Genomic DNA, 20,020 nt, shown 5'->3' on the forward strand with positions numbered 1-20,020 from the left:
CAAATGGGCTACTCCCACCTCACCTACTCCTCATTTGCCCTTGTCCTGTCCTGGGCAGCACCTTCTCCAATTGTGCATCCTTTTCTCCTTAACCTTCAAGTCGTGACTAGATGCCAAAAAAATTTCTCTGCCAGTCTCTTATTTGCTCCCTTTCTTTGTCCATATGTAAATGAACAAAGTGCCTAATCATAACTTCTTAGTGCAGAAATGATGCTAATACAATAGAATTAAGTGAACTATGATTCAGTAAAGAACCAGTGTCCCCAAATACTACAGTATCCCCAAAGGGCAATGTGTTCTTCACAATAAACTTTTTCTTGGGCAGCGCCTGTGGCTCAGTCGGTAAGGCGCCGGCCCCATATACTGAGGGTGGTGGGTTCAAACCCGGCCCCGGCTGAACTGCAACCAAAAAATAGCCGGGCATTGTGGCAGGCGCCTGTTGTCCCAGCTACTCGGGAGGCTGAGGCAAGAGAATCGCTTAAGCCCAGGAGTTGGAGGTTGCTGTTAGCTGTGTGAGGCTACGGCACTCTACTGAGGGCCATAAAGTAAGACTCTGTCTCTACCAAAAAAAAAAAAAAACAAAAAACTTTTTCTTGCTCCCCTATTAAACCTGGGTACACCCATCATTCAAGACTAAAACCAAACAAAAAATGGTATTTGTTTTTTTGTTTGTTTCATTTATTACAACCATATTATTTTAATTGCAATTTATGAAGTTTTGGTGCCAGCACAAAGCCCTGAAAACCTTGCACATAGTTTTGCATTTAATTGGCATTCAGTGAATCTTTATTAAGTATGTTATGTACATTACTTTATGAATGAACTATGCTAGGAACATAACCACAATTTATATAGTGCTATTCCTCTAAGATTGCATTCCAAATTCAAAGCAATTAACACCACCCCTTCGTAGACTGGATTGTCTGCCTAGAAACATCTCAGGAACTGGAATTCATTCCTGCCTTGCATTCATCTTTCATATCAGATACAAACTATCCTGTGCAGAGTATACTGAACCAATGAACAGCTATTGAGTGAAGGATTGCACCAGCCCCTCTCACTGTCATCTCAGAGTAACACCACTTTCACATACTGAAAATTTACCAGCTCCCCACCTCAAGTGTTTCCTGGAGCTTTAACCACTTCCCAAGACATCATAGGCTACAGTAAAATTTCAGCTTCCTATTTTCTTTCTTATGCCCTTGGTTGCATTTCAGTAGGACGCTGCTGTTAGTTCAGCCAGAATAAGACACAAGATTACTCCAGCCCCTTAGAACAATATTTGAAAAAAGTTGTTCCTTATTCCCAAATAAGCTGGGTCTGCAAATAATGATTAGTGATAAGGAGAACAAAGGGAGCTTTCTTTATCCCTGAATAAGTAAGCCACATATTTGTTAATGGTTTACAGAGGTGGTGGTCATTTAATAATTCTTAAGACAGATTCCAAGTGCCTTCCACTATGAATCCTGTATCTATGTAAAATAGGGATCACTGCCACCTCGCAGGGTTGCTCTAAGCAGCATCGCCCTTAGGCCCAGAAACTATAGAGGGCCCCATCCTCAGAGGGTGCAGTTGTGGCCTTCCTCTGACTGTACCTCTCCCTGCAGAGCAGGGAGTTTATGAGCAAGAGGGTATGTCCATCTGGAGCCCAGGCTCCCACCTCCCTCTGCAGACCATGATCTTGAACCACAAAATTCCGTGACCAAATGGCTTTGAACCCAGTCCCTGGACCTTCTTGGGGAATCTTCTTCAGGCCCATTCTGCCAATGATTGACAGTGCTGCCAGCCAATATATATCTCTAGGCCAAAGGACTGGTGAGGACCAGGCTATTTGCTGGAAGTAGGGATGATGGGTAGACAGAGCAAGTAAGGAAGAAAGAAGGGGGATGCTGGGCCAGGGGCCAATGGCTGTTTTAGTAGTCCAACAAATCTAAATCTGAACCTGATCCTCCAGGTTATTACAAAGGTATTTTATCTTTTTTATTCTTGAACAAGTAGGAGAACGGGACATACTATATGTAATACTTTATTTGCTTGATTTACAAATTAAACTACTTAGACAAATGGAATATGGACTTTCATTTGTGCTTTAGCCCCAGGCCCTGCAAATGTTAAGGATGGACCTGCTGTGAGGACAACAAGCAGCATAATGCTCAATAAATATTAGTCCCATACTTGCCACCACCATCCACACCTCTGCTCTTGCTGTTACTTTGGTCTCCACATCTCTGCATGTCGTTCAAGGCCCAGTCTCTTTGGTGTGGCCTAACATGGCCCCTCATCTCCCCGCTCTGTCCCTACTCCCAGCCCCACGTCCCCATTCAGATGTAATCATCTCCCCCTCCTCTGAACTTCAAAATAATTTTATCTTAATCTCTCTTATAACAAAGAGTTACTTTTCCTCTTATAGTCATTTGTGTTCAGGCCTTATCCCCTCTAATAGTCAATATGCTCCCAGATGGCAAGATTTGTTCCAATCCATTCTTGTTTCTTGCTATTACCATACACATAGAGGTGCTCAGTAAATATTAAGTATAAGAGAGAGAATGAGAAAAGGTGAGTTTCCAAGTAACCAAGAAGACTGCATTGGGACTCACTCATTCACTCATGTTTACAAACATACCTCTTGAAAATACAAAATAAAACTCCATAGTTATGTCTGAAAAATAAAAATTTAATTTCAGTGACTTCATCAGAAATTCATAAAAAACATCAAATGATTTGATTTCAAGCATGGAAGGGAAAGTAGAAGGCACACAATTTTGACCGACCTTTGCCAAAGAGTACTTCAGACCCCTTTGTATTTCTAATGAAATTTCACTGGAGGTAGAGCACCCAGGAACATTTCTCCAATATACAGGGTACACATAAAGTTTGTGTGCAATTTAAAATAGTGTAACATAGTAAATTGCACACGAACTTTGTGGACACCCTTCATATCAGAGTCCCTGCTAAAGCAAAAGACTTTTAGGAAAGACCCTCCCATTTCTTTGACAAAACATCATGTTTAACTCTAAATATGGTTATAGTTATAGAATATAAGTTAATTAGTGAAGAAAAAACAGTATCTGACTTTAGCCTCTAATTTCCTTTGCCCCTTTCCTGCAGAGATAGTGAATCAGCCCTTATTCTACACATTAATAGCAATATTCTTTATGTTCATATTCTAGTTTCCTAAATGTGTTGAGAAAAATAAGCCAGTATTCTACCCGAAACCTCCTAAAACCTTTGCTCCTAACACTTCTTTAAACTCATGGGACCCTATTACCTCAGCAAAAGAAGCCAACATACAAAGAAATCTTGAGAGGTCCCACTGGCTCACTTCATATACTCGTGATTTTACAGGTACAAAATTATTTTAATACAAGTAAAAATTGGAACAAAATTGCAGTATACTGTTACAAACTTTCATCTTCTACTATTTTTCCCTATTTCTCAATCTAAGTACTAATAGGAATTAAGGTGGGTGGTAGGTTTCTCTTCATGAGTAGTTGGGCGGTAGGGTTGGTTTTCATTTTATTGGTTCTAATTATATTACAAAAGGAATGGGTAAGCTTTCCCATAATGGTAACTTAAGGGCCGCTGTTCATTTACTATAACAAATAATAAGACAATGTTTCCATTAAGGTCTGGGGCCCATGAACCCCCTAGAACTGGATGATTTCCATGAAAAGGAGGTAGCAGAGTTAACTGGACAGATAGGATTTGACCCAGAGCCTGTAAGTAATTGCAGTCAACTCTCAGTTACTTAGGGGGACAGTATCCAGGGGTTCGACGACTTCTTCCTTTGCCCACTTTCTGTGTCATGGATATTGGCAACTAAGCTAGCAAAAGGAAAATTTAAACCATCTTAAAAGTTAACTCTGAAATGATTTGAACTGGTTTGATTCTTATCTACTATTTGGAAAGACAAGCAAGGTTTCTTTTCCTCATCACAGTATTTTTCTTTATTTTTTCTTTATCAGATTTTCTACCATGCTACTCTTGCTAAAATAACTTACAAAGGAATTGGTTTACAAAGGAATAGAGCTTAACTAGTGATTGAGCGAGGTTCTTAATAAATTCTTTGTATCTTTGCGTATTTGTATATCTGGCACATTACCATTGCTTTTGAAGAGATGAAAGCTTCCTCCTGATAGTCACAACAATTGAGAGTTGGCTAAATTACAATCCAAAGCCAATAAATTCTCTGCAAGTATCAATAGAGACTTTTTAATTGATTATACAAAATGGCCTGGAAGAAATGATCAAGCCCTTTAATTAAAGAAGGTATAATCTGCTGGCTTAATTATGTAAATGAAAAGAAATGACCTAATATATGTAAGTATTTGTTGTTTTATTTGAGACCTACATTTTATTCTCTATAACTCCAAATTTTGGAGAAAAAAATTAATATTTTTAGAGATGTAAATTATGGAAAGACACAAACAAAACAACTAGAAGATTGTCAGTTTGGACTCTTTTTTTTAAAGACTGAGCTAGATACATGCATTTTACATTTGCTTCAGCATTTCCTAAGATGATACGAAATCATAACACAACTGCATAGACCTCTTTATTAGCTGAAGGTTTTTTTTTTTTTTTTTGTTGAGACAGGGTCCCACCCTATGCCCCTGAGCAGAGTGCAGTGGGCGTGGTAGCTCACCACAACCTCAGACTCGGGCTGCGGGCACCCCGCTGCCTCAGCCTCCGGAAGCCGCTGGAGCTGAAGGTTTTTTAATTGTTCTTATGTTTTACTTGCAATGAGCATTCTCTAAAGTGTCTTTAACAACACATTTCTACAGATTTGATCGTATAGGGTTTGGCTCCTCAGGAAGCGGCTTGATCCTTTTTACAAAGAAATACAAAAGATGCTTGTCAAGTATATTATATGCAAAACTATTGTGCATGTAAATCAACACAACAAATATTTATTAAAAGCAAGATAAAATATACGTAAAATAGTTGGAAGTTTTCAAGAAAAGTTTCAGTGAAGCTTGCTGTTTTCTTACTAAAACATAAATAGCAGACTCTGGGAAAACATTTTTTAGTGGTAATAAAATATATATGAAATATTACATGGTAAAAGTATAATAAAGCTACTAAAAACTGCTTCTTGCATAAAGCCATACTATCAAAGTATAATAGGATAAGCTTTACTTTTTATTATTTATGACAGATTTAACAAAGCATGTCAAACTGTTAGAGTTTTTTCTTTTCTTCATAACTTACTCAAATTTAATTAGCTACAGTTATAATAAATTTGTTAATAACTCAGTGTGGAAATTCCTCCGACTATGAACAGATTAGATTAGAACCAAAAGGATGTTCCTAAGTCCATTTTTTTAAAGTCCATTCTGCAGTTATTTTTCTCAACATGCTCATTTTTATTATCTCTGCTGACAATTCCATCATCATACATATATCCTTTTTTAATTTTTTCCTCTACATATTATAAAAATTTTCAAACAGAAAAGTTGAAATAATTTTATGGTTAACACCCACCGCCTAGATTGTATCATTAGCATTTTATTACACGTGTTTTATTATATATAACCTATCCATTTTTCATCCCTCTAACCATCTATCAATACACTTTATTATTTTGTATGCATCTGAGACTAAATTGTAGACATTTTTCTTTTTTTTGAGACAGTCGTACTCTTTCACCCTGTACCATGCTGTCACAGCTCACAGCAACCTCAAACTCCTGGGTTTTGAGCAATACTCTTGCCTCAGCCTCCCGAGTAGTTGGGACTACAGGTGCCTGCCACAACGCCGGCTAGTTTTTCTATTTTCAGTAGAGACAGGGTCTTGCTTTTGCTCACACTGGTCTTCAAACTCCTGAGCTTAAGCAACCCACCCACCTCGGCCTTCCAGAGTGATTACAAACGTAAGCCACTGCACCCCGCCTAAATTGTAGACATTTATATATGTCAACCCTAAATGCTGAGCATGCATATCATCAAACAGAGTTCAATATTTGTTATTTGGTTTTTCTGTTTGTTTGTTTGGTTGGTTTTTTGTTTTTGTTTTTTGAGACAAGGTCTCATTCTGTTGCCCAGGGCTAGACTGCAGTGGCATCCTCATAGCTCATAGTTACCTTAAACTCCCGGGCTCATGTGATCTTCCTGCCTCAGTCTCCAAAGCAGCTGGGACTACAGTGCACAACACCATGCCGGCTGATTCGCTAATTTTTTTCTAGAAACAGGGTCTCCTATGTTACCCATGGTGGTCTTGAACTCCTGCACTCAAATGATCCTCCTGCCTCAGCTTCCCAAAGTTCTTGGATTATAATCATAAGCCACCACCCCTGGCCCCAGTTGTTCTTATAGTGGAATATACATTCCATGAAATTGCACAAATCTAAAGTGTAAAATCATTGAGTTCTGACAAACGTATACACCTTGGTAACCCAAATCCTTATCACAATGTTGAATAAGGTCTTCTCATGCCTCTTTCCAACCAACTCATTCTTCTCCCCCACAACACACATAGCACTTTGAATATACTCACTGCTTATCAGACATGATTTTGTAATATTTATAAAACATCTCAGAAGGCAGCACAGACAAGACACCGCAGACATCATAGCCTTAGCTTCACCTGAGATGCTTGTTAAAACTGCATATCCCCAAGCCCCACAGCAGATGCTCTGAAACACAATCCTGAAAGGTGTTAGGAGCTTTCCTGTCAGTCCTGAAGAGAATTCTGACTCAACTCAACCTTGCATTGGCCTAATAAAAAAAGGCTTTGGCTGAGATTTAAATAACTGTACACACTGTATCTGGGCAGAAGTTTTATTCCAGTGATTCCTTTATATCATTGAAGTTTAAAAGCAAAGAGTTCTTACATTGAAGAGTTTCTGTATGGCCAAATAAAAAAATATACCCTTTCCATATTAGCTAAAACCAGTGAGGGAGGAAAATGTGTTTATTTGGAACCAATTTTCAATGTCTTTAAATTAATGTAAAAGAACATTCCAATGTACAATACATTCCTCTCCTGTGTACTCAGTGAAAATGGATATGACTTTTGACTTGCCATTTGTAGTAATATCCTAATAATGCCATATTTATTAATTGATCCATTTTTCTCCTTTTTATCCCACAACTGTAGCAAGAAAAATTCCATCCTGTCTTAAAACCCCCCAGACCTTTAGAAGGACGGATTGCCCGACTGATTCAGAACCGACGCCCCCTGGAAGCTATTGTCCAGGAAAGACCTTATGCCTGTCCAGATTGTACACCTAGAGTTTTGTGTAATTTTCATACATTCGGACCCAGTTCTACAGAAATGATAGCACTTAGGGATAAAATAGCAGCCGGTGTGACCCATAAAGACCAGGAAGAGAAGATTAAAGAACAAAGCTTGCAATCTACATATGCACACACACCTTGTTACACAAGAGATCCAAGTAACATTTACAACATAAAACCATATCCAAAAATCACAGATACTAAAAGGACAGAAGATTTGTACTGGAGACAGTTATTAAAGCCCCAGCCCATACTTTACTGTAAAGCAAATGATTACATTCCCTATGACCATTTTAAATCTCACATATATGATACACATACTATGTGTCCAAACCATGTTAGCCTTAGTAAGTCTAATATTTTACAAAATGAATCAGACACAGAAGCTTTTGCTGTAGATCGTTTTTTAAGTAAACCAGAAGAACAGTTGGACTTGAACATGGAAACAGATGACGAAACAAAACCTATTCTGGGCTGGATTCCTAGATCTGGAGTGGCCAAACCTCAGACCAACCTATTGGACCTTAAGAACTCCTTTTCAAAAACTAAAGCACAAAAATGTTTCCATAAATCAATTCTAGAAGACCAAAAAGACCTCAGGGATAAGGAGAATTCAGGAATGAAACACCAATTCTTTGGCTATAATTCCCATTATTTCTATAATTGAGATATCCATCCTTCCCTTCAAAACCTAACATCTTGCAAGAAAAGAAAACACAAAAGAATTTCCGTCATGTTGCTGGATTCCATTTTGTAGATTAAGCCATAAGCACCTGGTTAACAAGGTTTATGTTTTCAGGGATTTAAGTTAGGATCTGGTCAGAGGATCCCAGAAAAGATGATGTTTTGACTTCATGAAAATTTTAACAATTTGGCAATAAAATATTAGAACAAGAAAATTTGTAGTCTTTAATGTCATCTTCAAATACACCAGGGAAATTTTTCAAAATCATGAAAAGCAATGTGTACAACAAAGTTTACATTATCATTCTACCACAAAATGAAAATTCGTAAAAAAAAAACAACTTAATAAATGACCACGCAAACTATAGTAACTTAATAAAATATATATGCAAACATTGTGCCTGAAAGTAATTGTACAAAATAGCATTAGGTAGTAAAAAATTTAAATGTCCCATCAATTGAGGGATGGGCAGTTCTAAAAAGTATATTATCTTAAGAAAGTAAATGTTTATTCCTGTATGTAAACATGTAGACAAAGTAACAGTGGAAAAGATAAAACCCAACATACACATGTTGCAGGTCAAATAGGTTTCCTTCTCTTTAACCTTCTGATAAAGAAACATTACTCTTTCAAGCAGATAAAATTATTTTATTGTGAAAATCTAGTAATGGCTTAAATTAGTAACTGGTGAGTTCTTATTGTGGCAAAGAAGAGTGGCTTGACATCAACTTTTCTAGAGCCCCAAATCATTTTTGGAAGGTGTACATTAAGAGTTTAGCTAACTCCCATATGCAATCAACTCACTGTGCCAACAGGTTGTTTTAAATGTAGTTATCATGGAAAGTTAATAAGGATTTTTTTAAGTATGTTGTGAAGATTTTTTTTTTTTTTTTTTGGAGACAGTCTCACTTCGTCACTCTCAGTAAACCCCTGTGGCATCGTAGCTCACAGCAACCTCAAACTCTTGGGCTCAAGCAATTCTCTTGTCTCAGCCTCCCAAGTAGCTGGGACCCACCCACAGGTGCCCACCACAACACCCAGCTATTTTTAGAGACAGGGTCTCGCTCTGGCTCAGGCTGGTATCAAACCTAGGAGCTCAGACAATCCACCCGCCTCGGCCTCCCAAGTGCATGAGCTGCCCTGCCCAGCCTTTTGCGAAGATTTCTTGAACTTTGCTTTCATGATCGACGTGTCATTTGGTTATGCCCTACTATCCTGGGCTAAAATAAGGAAATTTTTTCCAAACTGTATTCTATACAACAATAATTACATTATGTATTATGACAGGCTTTTTTTTTTTTTTTTTCAGTTTTTGGCCGGGGTTGGGTTTGAACCCACCACCTCCGGTATGTGGGGCCAGCACCCTACTCCTTTGAGCCACAGGTGCCACCCATGAGAGGCAACACAGTAAAGTAATATTAGAGAAAACTGGGGACAACAAAGTCAATTACATGACTTACTCACTGGATTCTCTGTAACCTTTCATGTAACGTAATTAGGAATGTCCAAGGTGTACACATTTCTCAAGCTAAACTGATCATTTCATCATAGAGCATATCATTGGACTAGAATTCTAAAGAATAGATTTTTTTTTTTCTAATAGAGATAGGGTCTCACCCTGTCACCCAGGCTGAAGTGCAATGGCACCATCATAGCTCACAGCAGCCTCAAACTCCTCGGCTCAAGCAATCTTCCCACTCAGCCTCCTGAGTAGCTGAGACACAGGTGCATGCCACCATGCCCAGCTATTTTTTTTTAGGTGTTGCCATATTGCCTAGCCTGGCCTCAAGCAATCCTCCTCAAAGAATGAACTTTGCAAGATGCAACCCTCTAGTATAGAAATTTGAGGTCTTAATTCCACATCTTCCCCCAGTTGATGAGAAGTTAGTGAGAAATTTCATTCTATGAGTTTGAAAAGTTTAAAAGGAGGCTTCAAGGTTAATAATGAATCCATACATCTAATTTTACTTACTGTGAAAAAGCACGTTAAAACTATAATAAAGTCTTTTATTGTTGTGTTTTATTATGTTTTATCCTAGACACAAGCATAAACTAGCCAGGTCAATGCAGGATATAGGAGCTAAGACATCAGAAACATTTTGGAAAAGAGATAAATAAAACAAACAAAAAACACAAAATAACAAAAAGAAGAGACAGAAGAAAGATAGGCCCTAACTGGCTGAAAACATTAAAACTTTAAACTGTCAGTGGGGAAAACAGCAATTCCCAAAAGACTCAAGAACTCAGTATCAGGAACGTTTGGACCTGAGAGAGAGCAAAAGCAGGATTGGGATTGGGGTTAGGTTTGGGGAGTGGGATTGCTAAATTCAGGAAGACTGGGTGAAAGCAGAGACACTAGATCTTCTCCCCTCTACCCTATGCTTTATAGTATAGGCAACAGCCTTCCCTCACCCTGCTAGAAATCTGGAGGATTATTTTCTGAAGAAAGGTAAACAGGATTTCTCACATGGAGAGCAAGGCATAGCTCAGGTCAAGACACTGTTCTGAAAAAGCAGAAAAGTAATTGTACCAATCAGGATCCCCGGAGGGATCCTGAAAACCCTCAAGGGATTTCACTTGGGGTGGGGGGTTAGTGAAGAGACCATTACGAAGATGTGGACAGGGTTAAGAGAACCCCTCTAACATAGTGAGGACTCCAGTAACTAGCAACAGCAAGAAGCCTTACCACTCCCAACCCTTCAGGAAAAGAGAAAGGTCCTGGCTTACAGTGCCTCCCTCTGTTTGGACCCAACCAGAAGTCAGAGAGCAAGGAGGTCCAGGTGGTACATTCCTTACATGGTCTAAGGCAAGGAAAAGTGGAAAATTGATCCAGGTGGCCAAGAGGAGAGTAACCACCATGGTGATCTTATACTGACTACTGAAGGCTGACAGCTGTGCTCCCCTTGGCTACCTGAAAACTAACACAAGTCAACTCTCCAGGAAATGCAGCTCCCAGCTGAACTGAACAAGGTGAACTGCCTTCCTGTTTTAGTTTCCATACTATAAACAAGTGTCCTTTTTGTTGTCTATGTTGTGCCACGTATTTTACATTGTTGTGCCTTTTGTTAGTGTTTTGCTAGTTAAAATGGCCCCCAAATATAGTGTTGAAGGGCTACGTGTAGGTAGGTAGATATTTTTGGAGATGGGGTCTGACTCTGTTGCCCAAGATAAAGTGGAGTGGCATCATCATAGATCACAGCAACCTCACACTCCTAGGCTCAAGTGATCCTCTTGCCTCAGCCTCCTCAGAAATTGGAACTACTGTTGTTTACCACTGTGCCCAGCTAATTTTTCTATTTTTTGTAGAGACAAGGGTCTCACTCTTGTTCAGACTGGTCTCAAACCCCTGAGCTCAGGTGATCCTCCAGCCTCAGCCTCCTAAAGATTCCACAAAACATCTGTTAGAACCAATAAATACAGTAGCAGTACATAAAATCAACATACAAAAATCAAAAATCAATTGCATTTCTGTAAACTAACAATGTACAATGTGAATGGAAAACTAAGAACAAAAGAACAAAATGCTTAGGAATTAACTAAGGAGGTAAAAGACTTGTACAGTGAAACTACAAAACATTTCTTTAAAAAAAATGGAAAGACAGCCTATGTTCATGGATTAGAAGACAATACTAAAATGTCAATACTACCTGAAGCAAACTACAGATTTAATGCAATCCCCATCAGAATCTGAATGATGTTTTTTGAAGAAATTGAAGAAAATATACTAAAATTCATATAAAATTTCAAGGAATATGAATAGCCAAAAACAATTCTGTAAAAGAACAACAAAGCCAAGGGACTCAAACTTCCTGATTTCCAAACTTACTGCAAAACAGTGTATACAGTACTGGCACAAAGACAGACATGCAGATTTAGTTCATTTTGTGTTGCTCTAACAGAATACCTGAGACTGGGTAAGTTATAAACAATGGAAGTTTATCTGGCTATAGTTCAGATGGCTAGAACTACAAGAGAATGTGATAGCTTTAGTGCTGCAACAGTATTGCAAAAGGACACAAGAGGGCAATCTTGAGGGGAAAAACCTATCTTTTTTTTAATCAAGAACACTTTCCAGAGATAATGGCATTAATCAATTCATGAGGGCAGAGCCTGAATGTCCTGAGAAAACTTTTAATGGGCCTACATCTTAATACCATCAATTAAATTTCAATGAGGGTTTTGGAGGGGACATTCAAACCACAGCATAGTCCAATGGACAAGAATAAAAGTCCTGAAATAAACCCTAACATATACAGTCAAATGATTTTTGGTGAAGGTACAAAAACATTCAATGGATCAAAGACAGTCTTTTCAACAAATGGTGCAGAAAACCTGAATATCCAAACTCAAAAGAATGAAGGTGGACTCTTACCTAACACCATGAACAAAAATTAACTCTTTAAGGCCAGGCATAGTGGCTCACACCTGTAATCCTAGAGTGAGAACCCTGGGAGGCTCAGGCTGGTGGATCACCTGAGCTCAGGAGTTTGAGACCAGCCTGAGCAAAATCGAGACCCTCTCTCTAAAAATAGCCAGGCATTGTGGCAGGTGCCTGTGGTCCCAGCTACTCCGGAGGTTGAGGAAAGAGAATCGCTTGAGTCCAAGAGTTTGAATGGAGGTTGCTATGACCTATGACACCACAGCACTCTACCAAGGGTGACAGAGTGAGACTCAGTCTCCAAAAAAAGAAAAAAAATTAACTCTAAATAGATCAATATAACACTTAAAACTATAAAACTACTCAAAGAAAATATAAAGCAAAAGCTTCACAGCATTGGATTTGGCAATGATTTCTGGAATAAAACATAAAAAGCACAAACAAGATATGAAAAGAAAATAAAACTTAGTGAAAATTTAAAAACTTTGTGCATCAAAAGACACTATCAACAGGAATAAGAACCTGAGAGGCCCCTAGTGCATGTCCCAGAGTCCAGAGGACAAAGATCCTGGAGTTCTGATGTTGTAGGACAAAAGGAGAGAGAGAAAAAGGGAATGGGTCTTTCCTTTGAGCCTTTCAGTTCTATCTGGGCCCTCAGCTACTGGATGGTGCCTGCCCACACTGGGTGAGGGGGGATCTTCCTTTCTCAGTCTACTGATTTAAGTGCCAATCTCTTCTAGAAACCCTCACAGACAGGCCCAGAAATAATGCTTTCCAGCTAGCTAGCCAGGTATCCCTTAATCTAATCACAGTAACACCTAAAATTACCTATCACGATGGGTATAGAGTTTCAGGTTTGCAAGATGAAAGGCGTTTTGGAGATGAATGGTGGTGATGATTACACAACAATATGAATACACTTAATGTAAACTTAAATACAGTTAAGACAGCAAATTTTTATGTGTATTTTACCACAATATATTGCAAAAAAACACAAATTCATCTATAAAATCAATCCAATTTTTCAAATATTACCCAAAACTTAACATTTACCTGTATGTTTCTCCCCATTCCATTCCCTTGCCCACTCCCAGAATTATTATCCTATATTTTTATCATTGCTTTCCTTTATATATGTATAGCTCTCTCTCTGGCTCTCTCATACACAAGCAGTACGTACATATATGGCTTAGTTTTGCTTGTCCTTGAACTTTACAAAAAGCCTATCATAAAATACCCTGTTTATTTCAATGATTGTAATTTTCTTTCTAGAAGGTATCTTTGGCTCTTAAAATCTTTTTTTTGTTGTTGATAATCCTTCATCGCATTTTTTTGTCCCCTTCTTTTATGAACTTCAATGTTTTAAATGTTATTTCACACTGTATATTTTAAGAGTAAATAATTTTCTCTGTTTACAAGGCACAAAGAAACCATCTCCTTCCTCTTTTAAGTTTTCCCTTGGAATATTTTAGAGTCAAAGCCTTTACTCTAACCCTTGGGAATGTAAATACATCTCTCAGAAAGCTTGGATTCATCCCTTTGAAAGGTAAACATCTAGGAAGACAGCTCCAGGGTCCCTATCATCTTGGGAATTTAATGTAAGTGTAACCATGTTTCTTAGGGAAATAAAAGTAAGTTTTATTATTCTTTAGTAAGAAGACAACTAATTAAATAAATAGCCACCCAATTCCCAGATAAGTTTAGGATGAAGTGCTAGTCTTTCTCTACCTCCAAGGGGCCTAACCATTCTTTTTTCTTTTTTTTTTTTTTGGCCATCACTTATCTTGAGTGTATGGCCTAATTATTCTTTTTTTTTTTTTTTTATTGTTGGGGATTCATTGAGGGTACAATAAGCCAGGTTACACTGATTGCAATTGTTAGGTAAAGTCCCTCTTGCAATCATGTCTTGCCCCCATAAAGTGTGACACACACCAAGGCCCCACCCACCTCCCTCCTTCCCTCTGTTTCCCCCCCCATAACCATAATTGTCATTAATTGTCCTCATATCAAAATTGAGTACATAGGATTCATGCTTCTCCATTCTTGTGATGCTTTACTAAGAATAATGTCTTCCACGTCCATCCAGGTTAATACGAAGGATGTAAAGTCTCCATTTTTTTTAATGGCTGAATAGTATTCCATGGTATACATATACCACAGCTTGTTAATCCATTCCTGGGTTGGTGGGCATTTAGGCTGTTTCCACATTTTGGCGATTGTAAATTGAGCTGCAATAAACAGTCTAGTACAAGTGTCCTTATGATGAAAGGATTTCTTTCCTTCTGGGTAGATGCCCAGTAATGGGATTGCAGGATCAAATGGGAGATCTAGCTTGAGTGCTTTGAGGTTTCTCCAAAGACGACAGACGACTGGCTAACAAACACACGAAAAAATGTTCATCATCTCTATATATTAGAGAAATGCAAATCAAAACAACCCTGAGATATCATCTAACCCCAGTGAGAATGGCCCACATCACAAAATCTCAAAACTGCAGATGCTGGTGTGGATGTGGAGAGAAGGGAACACTTTTACACTGCTGGTGGGACTGCAAACTAGTACAACCTTTCTGGCCTAACTATTCTTAAGCAGAGAAAAGACTCCGGCTCCAGTCAGTCTGGACATTGATTAAGCAAAGAATAGAACTCTCCTTGCTCTTCTGGTCCCGTTAAATTTCCTTTCAAGTTGTAGAAAATTCACAGCAGATAATCCTCCCACCTTTACAAGGCCTCTAGTAGATGACCTTTGATCTCTTACACCACATCCCAAGTTCCTGAGTAGCATTTAAGCCACACCCTGAACTGCTTTCAAAGAGGCCCCTTACCCTCATCTGTGCTGTCCACATTTTCTATCTTCAGGGGCAGCTTGTGTGCCTGCAGATGCCCTTATTAAATCTCGGCTATTAACTTTGCTTGGTCTGGTTCTTTGTGGCATTTCTTCACCTTTCAACATCTAACAGGAAGAAATGTGAGACGAAAACAAGGATTTGACCAAGAATCATCTGGCCACAAACTGTGATCTCAAATCTTTCTATGGGAAACAGGTTACTATAAATCCAAATAACAAGTGAAAACTGTGCTGCCAAATGAGAAAGAGGGTACTATCGATTCTGAAGACTCATTGTGAATGCTAGCTAAAAGAACATGGTATAAAAAAAGATTCAGTTTATCTATATAAATTGTGTAAGATTTTATTCACACTTGGTAGTTTCTTATGGGTTACTTATATGCAATTGTGTTTACTCAATAATTATTTTCTTCCCACATTGATAGGAAGAAATCTTCACTGTTAAGATTTTTACTTCTCTGCTCTTTGTTGCTTTTCATTATGAGCTCATCTTGACAGTTTTTAAGAATATGTGAATCCTTAGAGGCCGGCACAGAGATATTCCTCTGGATAACATTTGTGTTTGCTTCCACCAGATACCAGGACACCCTGCCCATCTACAACTACTTTGTTCATTTTTCAGATGGAGTTTTCTCAAACTGTAAAGGTAGAGTATATCAAACTTTAAACCTGCAACTTGTAAACTCTAAACTCTAAACTCTAAACCTAAGTAGACCTGTGATGATTTCTTTAGGGATACTTTTCGCTCCCACCCAGTACTAAGGCCAAGACAGACAAGACTAATCTTGTTGTTCTCTCTGCCAGTGAACAGAATGTATTTTAACCTTTCAAGTGTACCAACATTATGAAGGTATCTTTGCCAACTTTGCCTTCAACTCTCCTGTGCCACTATCTGGGTTTTAATTCCATTTTGTTGAACTGCTATCATAGCCTAAGACTCTTTCACTGCAGTAAAAGTTCTTAAGATGGCCCTGGAGTCTGTTTATGCTTATCACATTGGTTTTCAGTTCTTTTTCTCCATCTTCCCCCTTGCCTCCAACCAGATTTCTCTTACTTTCTTGTAGTTTCAGTTAACGTTTTCATTTGAGGGATGAGAGATTTTACTAAATTTTTTTTTTCATCGTGATTTTTAAAAATACAGTAGTCTCCCCTTATCCACAGGCAATACATTCCAAGACCCTTAGCAGATGCCTGAAGCCACAGATAGTACTGAAACCTATACACACAAGTCATGATATTTTGGTCAAGAGACTGCAAATACAAAAGTAGTTTTTTACTGTACTTTTTCTGTATTTATACATTTTTAGATACACAAATACTACTGTGTTACAACTGCCTACAATATTCTGTACAATAACATGCTATACAGGTTTGTAGCCTAAAAGCAACAGGACATAGGATATAACCTAAGTATGTAGTAAGCTATAAATCTAGGTTTGTGTAGGTTTACTCTATGATGGCCACAACAAAACAACCTAATGACACATTCCCCATGTCATAAACAAAGCTATACTATGCTTTTTTCTCCATGGCACATAGATAGCTATGATATAGTTTAACTTATAAATTAGGCACAGTAAGAAATTAAAAATAACTACAATATACTATATAATAAGTTATGTGAATGTGGTTCTTTCTCAAAATGCATAATGTTTTTGGGCTGTGGCAACTGAAGGTAAGTGAAACTGTAGAAAGCAAAACCACCAAGGAGGAACAAATGTATGTCATCCACTATGTTGCTGGAAGAAGAAATCTACTGCATTTACTTTATAATAGTTATATCCCTTACTAGCTACTGTTCATCATAAGCAATGAGAATATGAAACAAAGTAATTTGCACAATGTTACTGTCCTTCACAACTAATTTTCTCCGGTACCTTGAGTAAATTTTAAGTACTATGAATCTCTTTAGAACTTTTTTTTTATTAAATCATAACTGTGTACACTAATGCATGTATGGGGTAAAATGTGCTGACTTTATAATTATTTGTAGTGCTTACATCAAACTGCTTAACATAGCCTTCACCTCACTTACTTGTTAAGACGTTTATACTCTACTCTTAATAGATTTGACATGTACCCTTGCACAATTGCACAATAGATCCCACTGATTACCCTCCCTCCACTTAACCTCCCTCCCTTCCCCACCTCCATTCTCGGCTATAGTTGTGTTTCATCATTTGTATGAAAGTGTGGGTGATTATATATTGGTTTCATAATAGTACTGAGTACACTGGATACTTTTTCTTCCATTCTTTACTAAGAAGAATGTTCCAGCTCCAATCATGTAAACATAAAGGAGATAAAGTCTCCATCTTTTTTTAAGTCTGCATAATATTCCATGGTATACATATACCACAATTTGTTAATCCATTCATGGGTGGATGAGCACTTGGGCTGCTTCCATAACTTGGCAATTATGAATTGGACTGCAATAAACATTCTGGTGCAAATATCTTTGTTGTTTTTTTTGTTTTGCTTTGTTTTGTTTTTGTAGAGACAGAGTCTCACTTTATGGCCCTAGCTAGAGTGCCATGGCATCACATAACTCACAGCAACCTCCAACTTCTGGGCTTAAGCGATTCTCTTGCCTCAGCCTCCCAAGTAGCTGGGACTACAGGTGCCCGCCACAACACCCAGCTATTTTTTTGTTGCAGTTCGGCCGGGGCCGGGTTTGAACCCGCCACCCTCAGTATATGGGGCCGGCACCTTACCGACTGAGCCACAGGTGCCGCCCCAAATATCTTTGCTATAAAGTGATTTTTGGTTTTCTGGATATGTACCTAGTAGAGGAATTGCAAGATCAAATAGGTCTACTTTTAGTTCCCTAAGTGTTCTCCAAACTTCTTTCCAAAAGGAAGGTATTAACTTGCATTCCCACCAGCAGTGCAGAAGTGTTCCCTTCTCTCCACATCCACGCCAACATCTGTAGTTTTGGGATTTTGTTATGTAAGCTACTCTTACTGGAGTTAGATGATATCTGAAAGTGGTTCTGATTTGCAGTTCTCTGATTAAAGACAATGAGCAGTTTTTCATGTGTTTATAGGTCATGCACTCGTCTTCTTCAGAGAAGCTTCTGTTCAAGTCTCTTACCCACAATGAAATGGGATCACTTGTTCTTTTCTTATTAGTTTGACTTCTCTGTGGATTCTAGTTATCAAACCTTTGTCAGAGGTTGCTGTGAACTATGATGCCACCACACTCAACCCATGGCAACAGAGTGAGACTCTTGTCTCAAAAAAGTTTCAAATACAGACATAACATACAATTTATGGTATTTGCTTTACTACAGGAAGGTGCCAAGTGTTCATTTTTGTTGTTCTTTCTTCTCATTTTCCCCCTACTTGCAATAACAAGACTCTTTATCCATAATTTCTTTTTTTCTTTTGAGACAGAGCCTCAAGCTGTCGCCCTGGGTAGAGTGCTGTGGCATCACAGCTCACGGCAACCTCCAGCTCCTGGACTCAAGCGATTCTCCTGCCTCCACCTCCCAAGTAGCTGGGACTACAGGCGCCTGCCACAACGCCCGGTTATTTTTTAGTTGCAGCCGTCATTGTTGTTTGACGGGCTGGGCTGGAACCTGCCAGCTCAGGTGTATGTGCCTGGCGCCTTAGCTACTTGAGCCACAGGCGCCAAGTCTATCCACAATTTCTTTAGTTAAAAAAATATTAAGAACTTCCTATTTTCTATTCTTCTCATGGGAATAAATTTAGAGGGGTCGATCCATTCACTTGGCCAGGTGATTCATTGGTACATCTATCTGGCCTGCTGTGTTTTACAGGAAGACTGTGGCAAGTAGTGTGTGAGATTAGATGGGAATTGTAAGCCAGGACTCAGTTCAAAATTAAAATAGTGCAGTCACAGTAGGGAGATGGAAGTTCTGGAAGCTGAAATCCAGAGGTGTGGAATGTATCTAAGTTGGGATGGGAGGAAGGATGCTAGAGACCTCACTGATTTACACCAAGTATCTAAATAAATGCCTGGCGCACAACAAAAACACTTGACTTAATACAACAGTGCCAGACAGAAGAGGAAAAATCTATCAGAACGTGAATTTGAGGTGCTTAGAAGTCAAGCTGAAAACTCTCGGCGATAGTAGGGGAGCAAGTTTCCAAGGATAACCATGATAATGGTAACTAAAAGCAGTTGTAATAACATTTACATTTCTAATATGACCTGAACTGCATTAGGCTTACCTGAACACGATCTTTACCTAGGTTTCCAACAATTCCCTAATCATCTAAAAATGCTTCTTCCTACCGTAGATACTGCCTGCACACTCCCCCTGTTCTTTCTGCACACGAACGCCAGGTGGCGAGGAGCGTCAGCAAAAGAGAAACTGGCAGGGAAGCGGCCAGAGTTAAAATCCCGTCTACTGCCAATACAGCACCCTCCTCGGTCTTAGGGCGTCCATTTGACGGACAGCTGAAAAATGACTTAATGTCTAACTCTTACAAACACCCGGTTCCAGGCTGTCCCTCTGAGGTGCAGCTGGCGCCAGCAGTGGAAGCGTGCCCGAGTCTGAGTAAAGGTCGCCTGCTGACAAAAAGTAGCTAGGAGACCTCCAGGTGCGTCTCTTCGCAGAAGGGCCAGAATCAAAGCTCGTTGCATCACCGCGCCGAAGACCTGTTACGTCAGCAGGATTACCCCTAGGCACGCTACACGACTCAGCTCCTCGCCCCCGCGCCCGCACGCACAAGCGCACTGAGACCATCCAGTGACGTCAGCGCCTCCGGCACCACCTCGACGTCGTGCGTGCAAGCCCGTAGTAACGCCCAGGGAGGAGAGGCCTGGGAAGGAAGGGCACGCGCGCGCGGTACAGCCTACCCTGCTAGCCGGCATGCGCGCGCAGCCTCCTGGCGCAGGCCCTGG

At 39.2% G+C, this 20,020-nt stretch overlaps 1 protein-coding gene and 1 long non-coding RNA gene across 6 annotated transcripts in view; one reads left to right on the forward strand and one right to left on the reverse strand.

Moving 5' to 3' along the window:
• The window catches only part of C11H7orf31 (chromosome 11 C7orf31 homolog), a 45,628-nt gene extending 37,491 nt beyond the window's left edge, over positions 1 to 8,137 (forward strand). For 4 of the 5 annotated variants that reach the window (XM_053609243.1, XM_053609245.1, XM_053609242.1 and 1 more), the window contains 3 exons: positions 3,171 to 3,345; positions 3,628 to 3,719; positions 7,099 to 8,137. In XM_053609243.1, the coding sequence (XP_053465218.1) occupies positions 3,171 to 3,345; positions 3,628 to 3,719; positions 7,099 to 7,905 (1,074 nt within the window). In that variant the 3' untranslated portion in view covers positions 7,906 to 8,137. The remainder of the gene's footprint in view (positions 1 to 3,170; positions 3,346 to 3,627; positions 3,720 to 7,098) is intronic. The other variant, XM_053609247.1, reaches the window with a different exon arrangement.
• Positions 1 to 19,907, reverse strand: part of LOC128598632 (uncharacterized) — a 46,571-nt gene extending 26,664 nt beyond the window's left edge. The window contains exon 1 of the long non-coding RNA XR_008383676.1: positions 19,345 to 19,907. This is a non-coding gene — a long non-coding RNA (uncharacterized LOC128598632). The remainder of the gene's footprint in view (positions 1 to 19,344) is intronic.
• Between the last annotated feature and the right edge of the window lie 113 nt (positions 19,908 to 20,020).

This window comes from Nycticebus coucang, chromosome 11 (assembly GCF_027406575.1).
Source record: "Nycticebus coucang isolate mNycCou1 chromosome 11, mNycCou1.pri, whole genome shotgun sequence".
In the NCBI taxonomy this organism is placed as follows: Eukaryota; Metazoa; Chordata; class Mammalia; order Primates; family Lorisidae; genus Nycticebus; species Nycticebus coucang.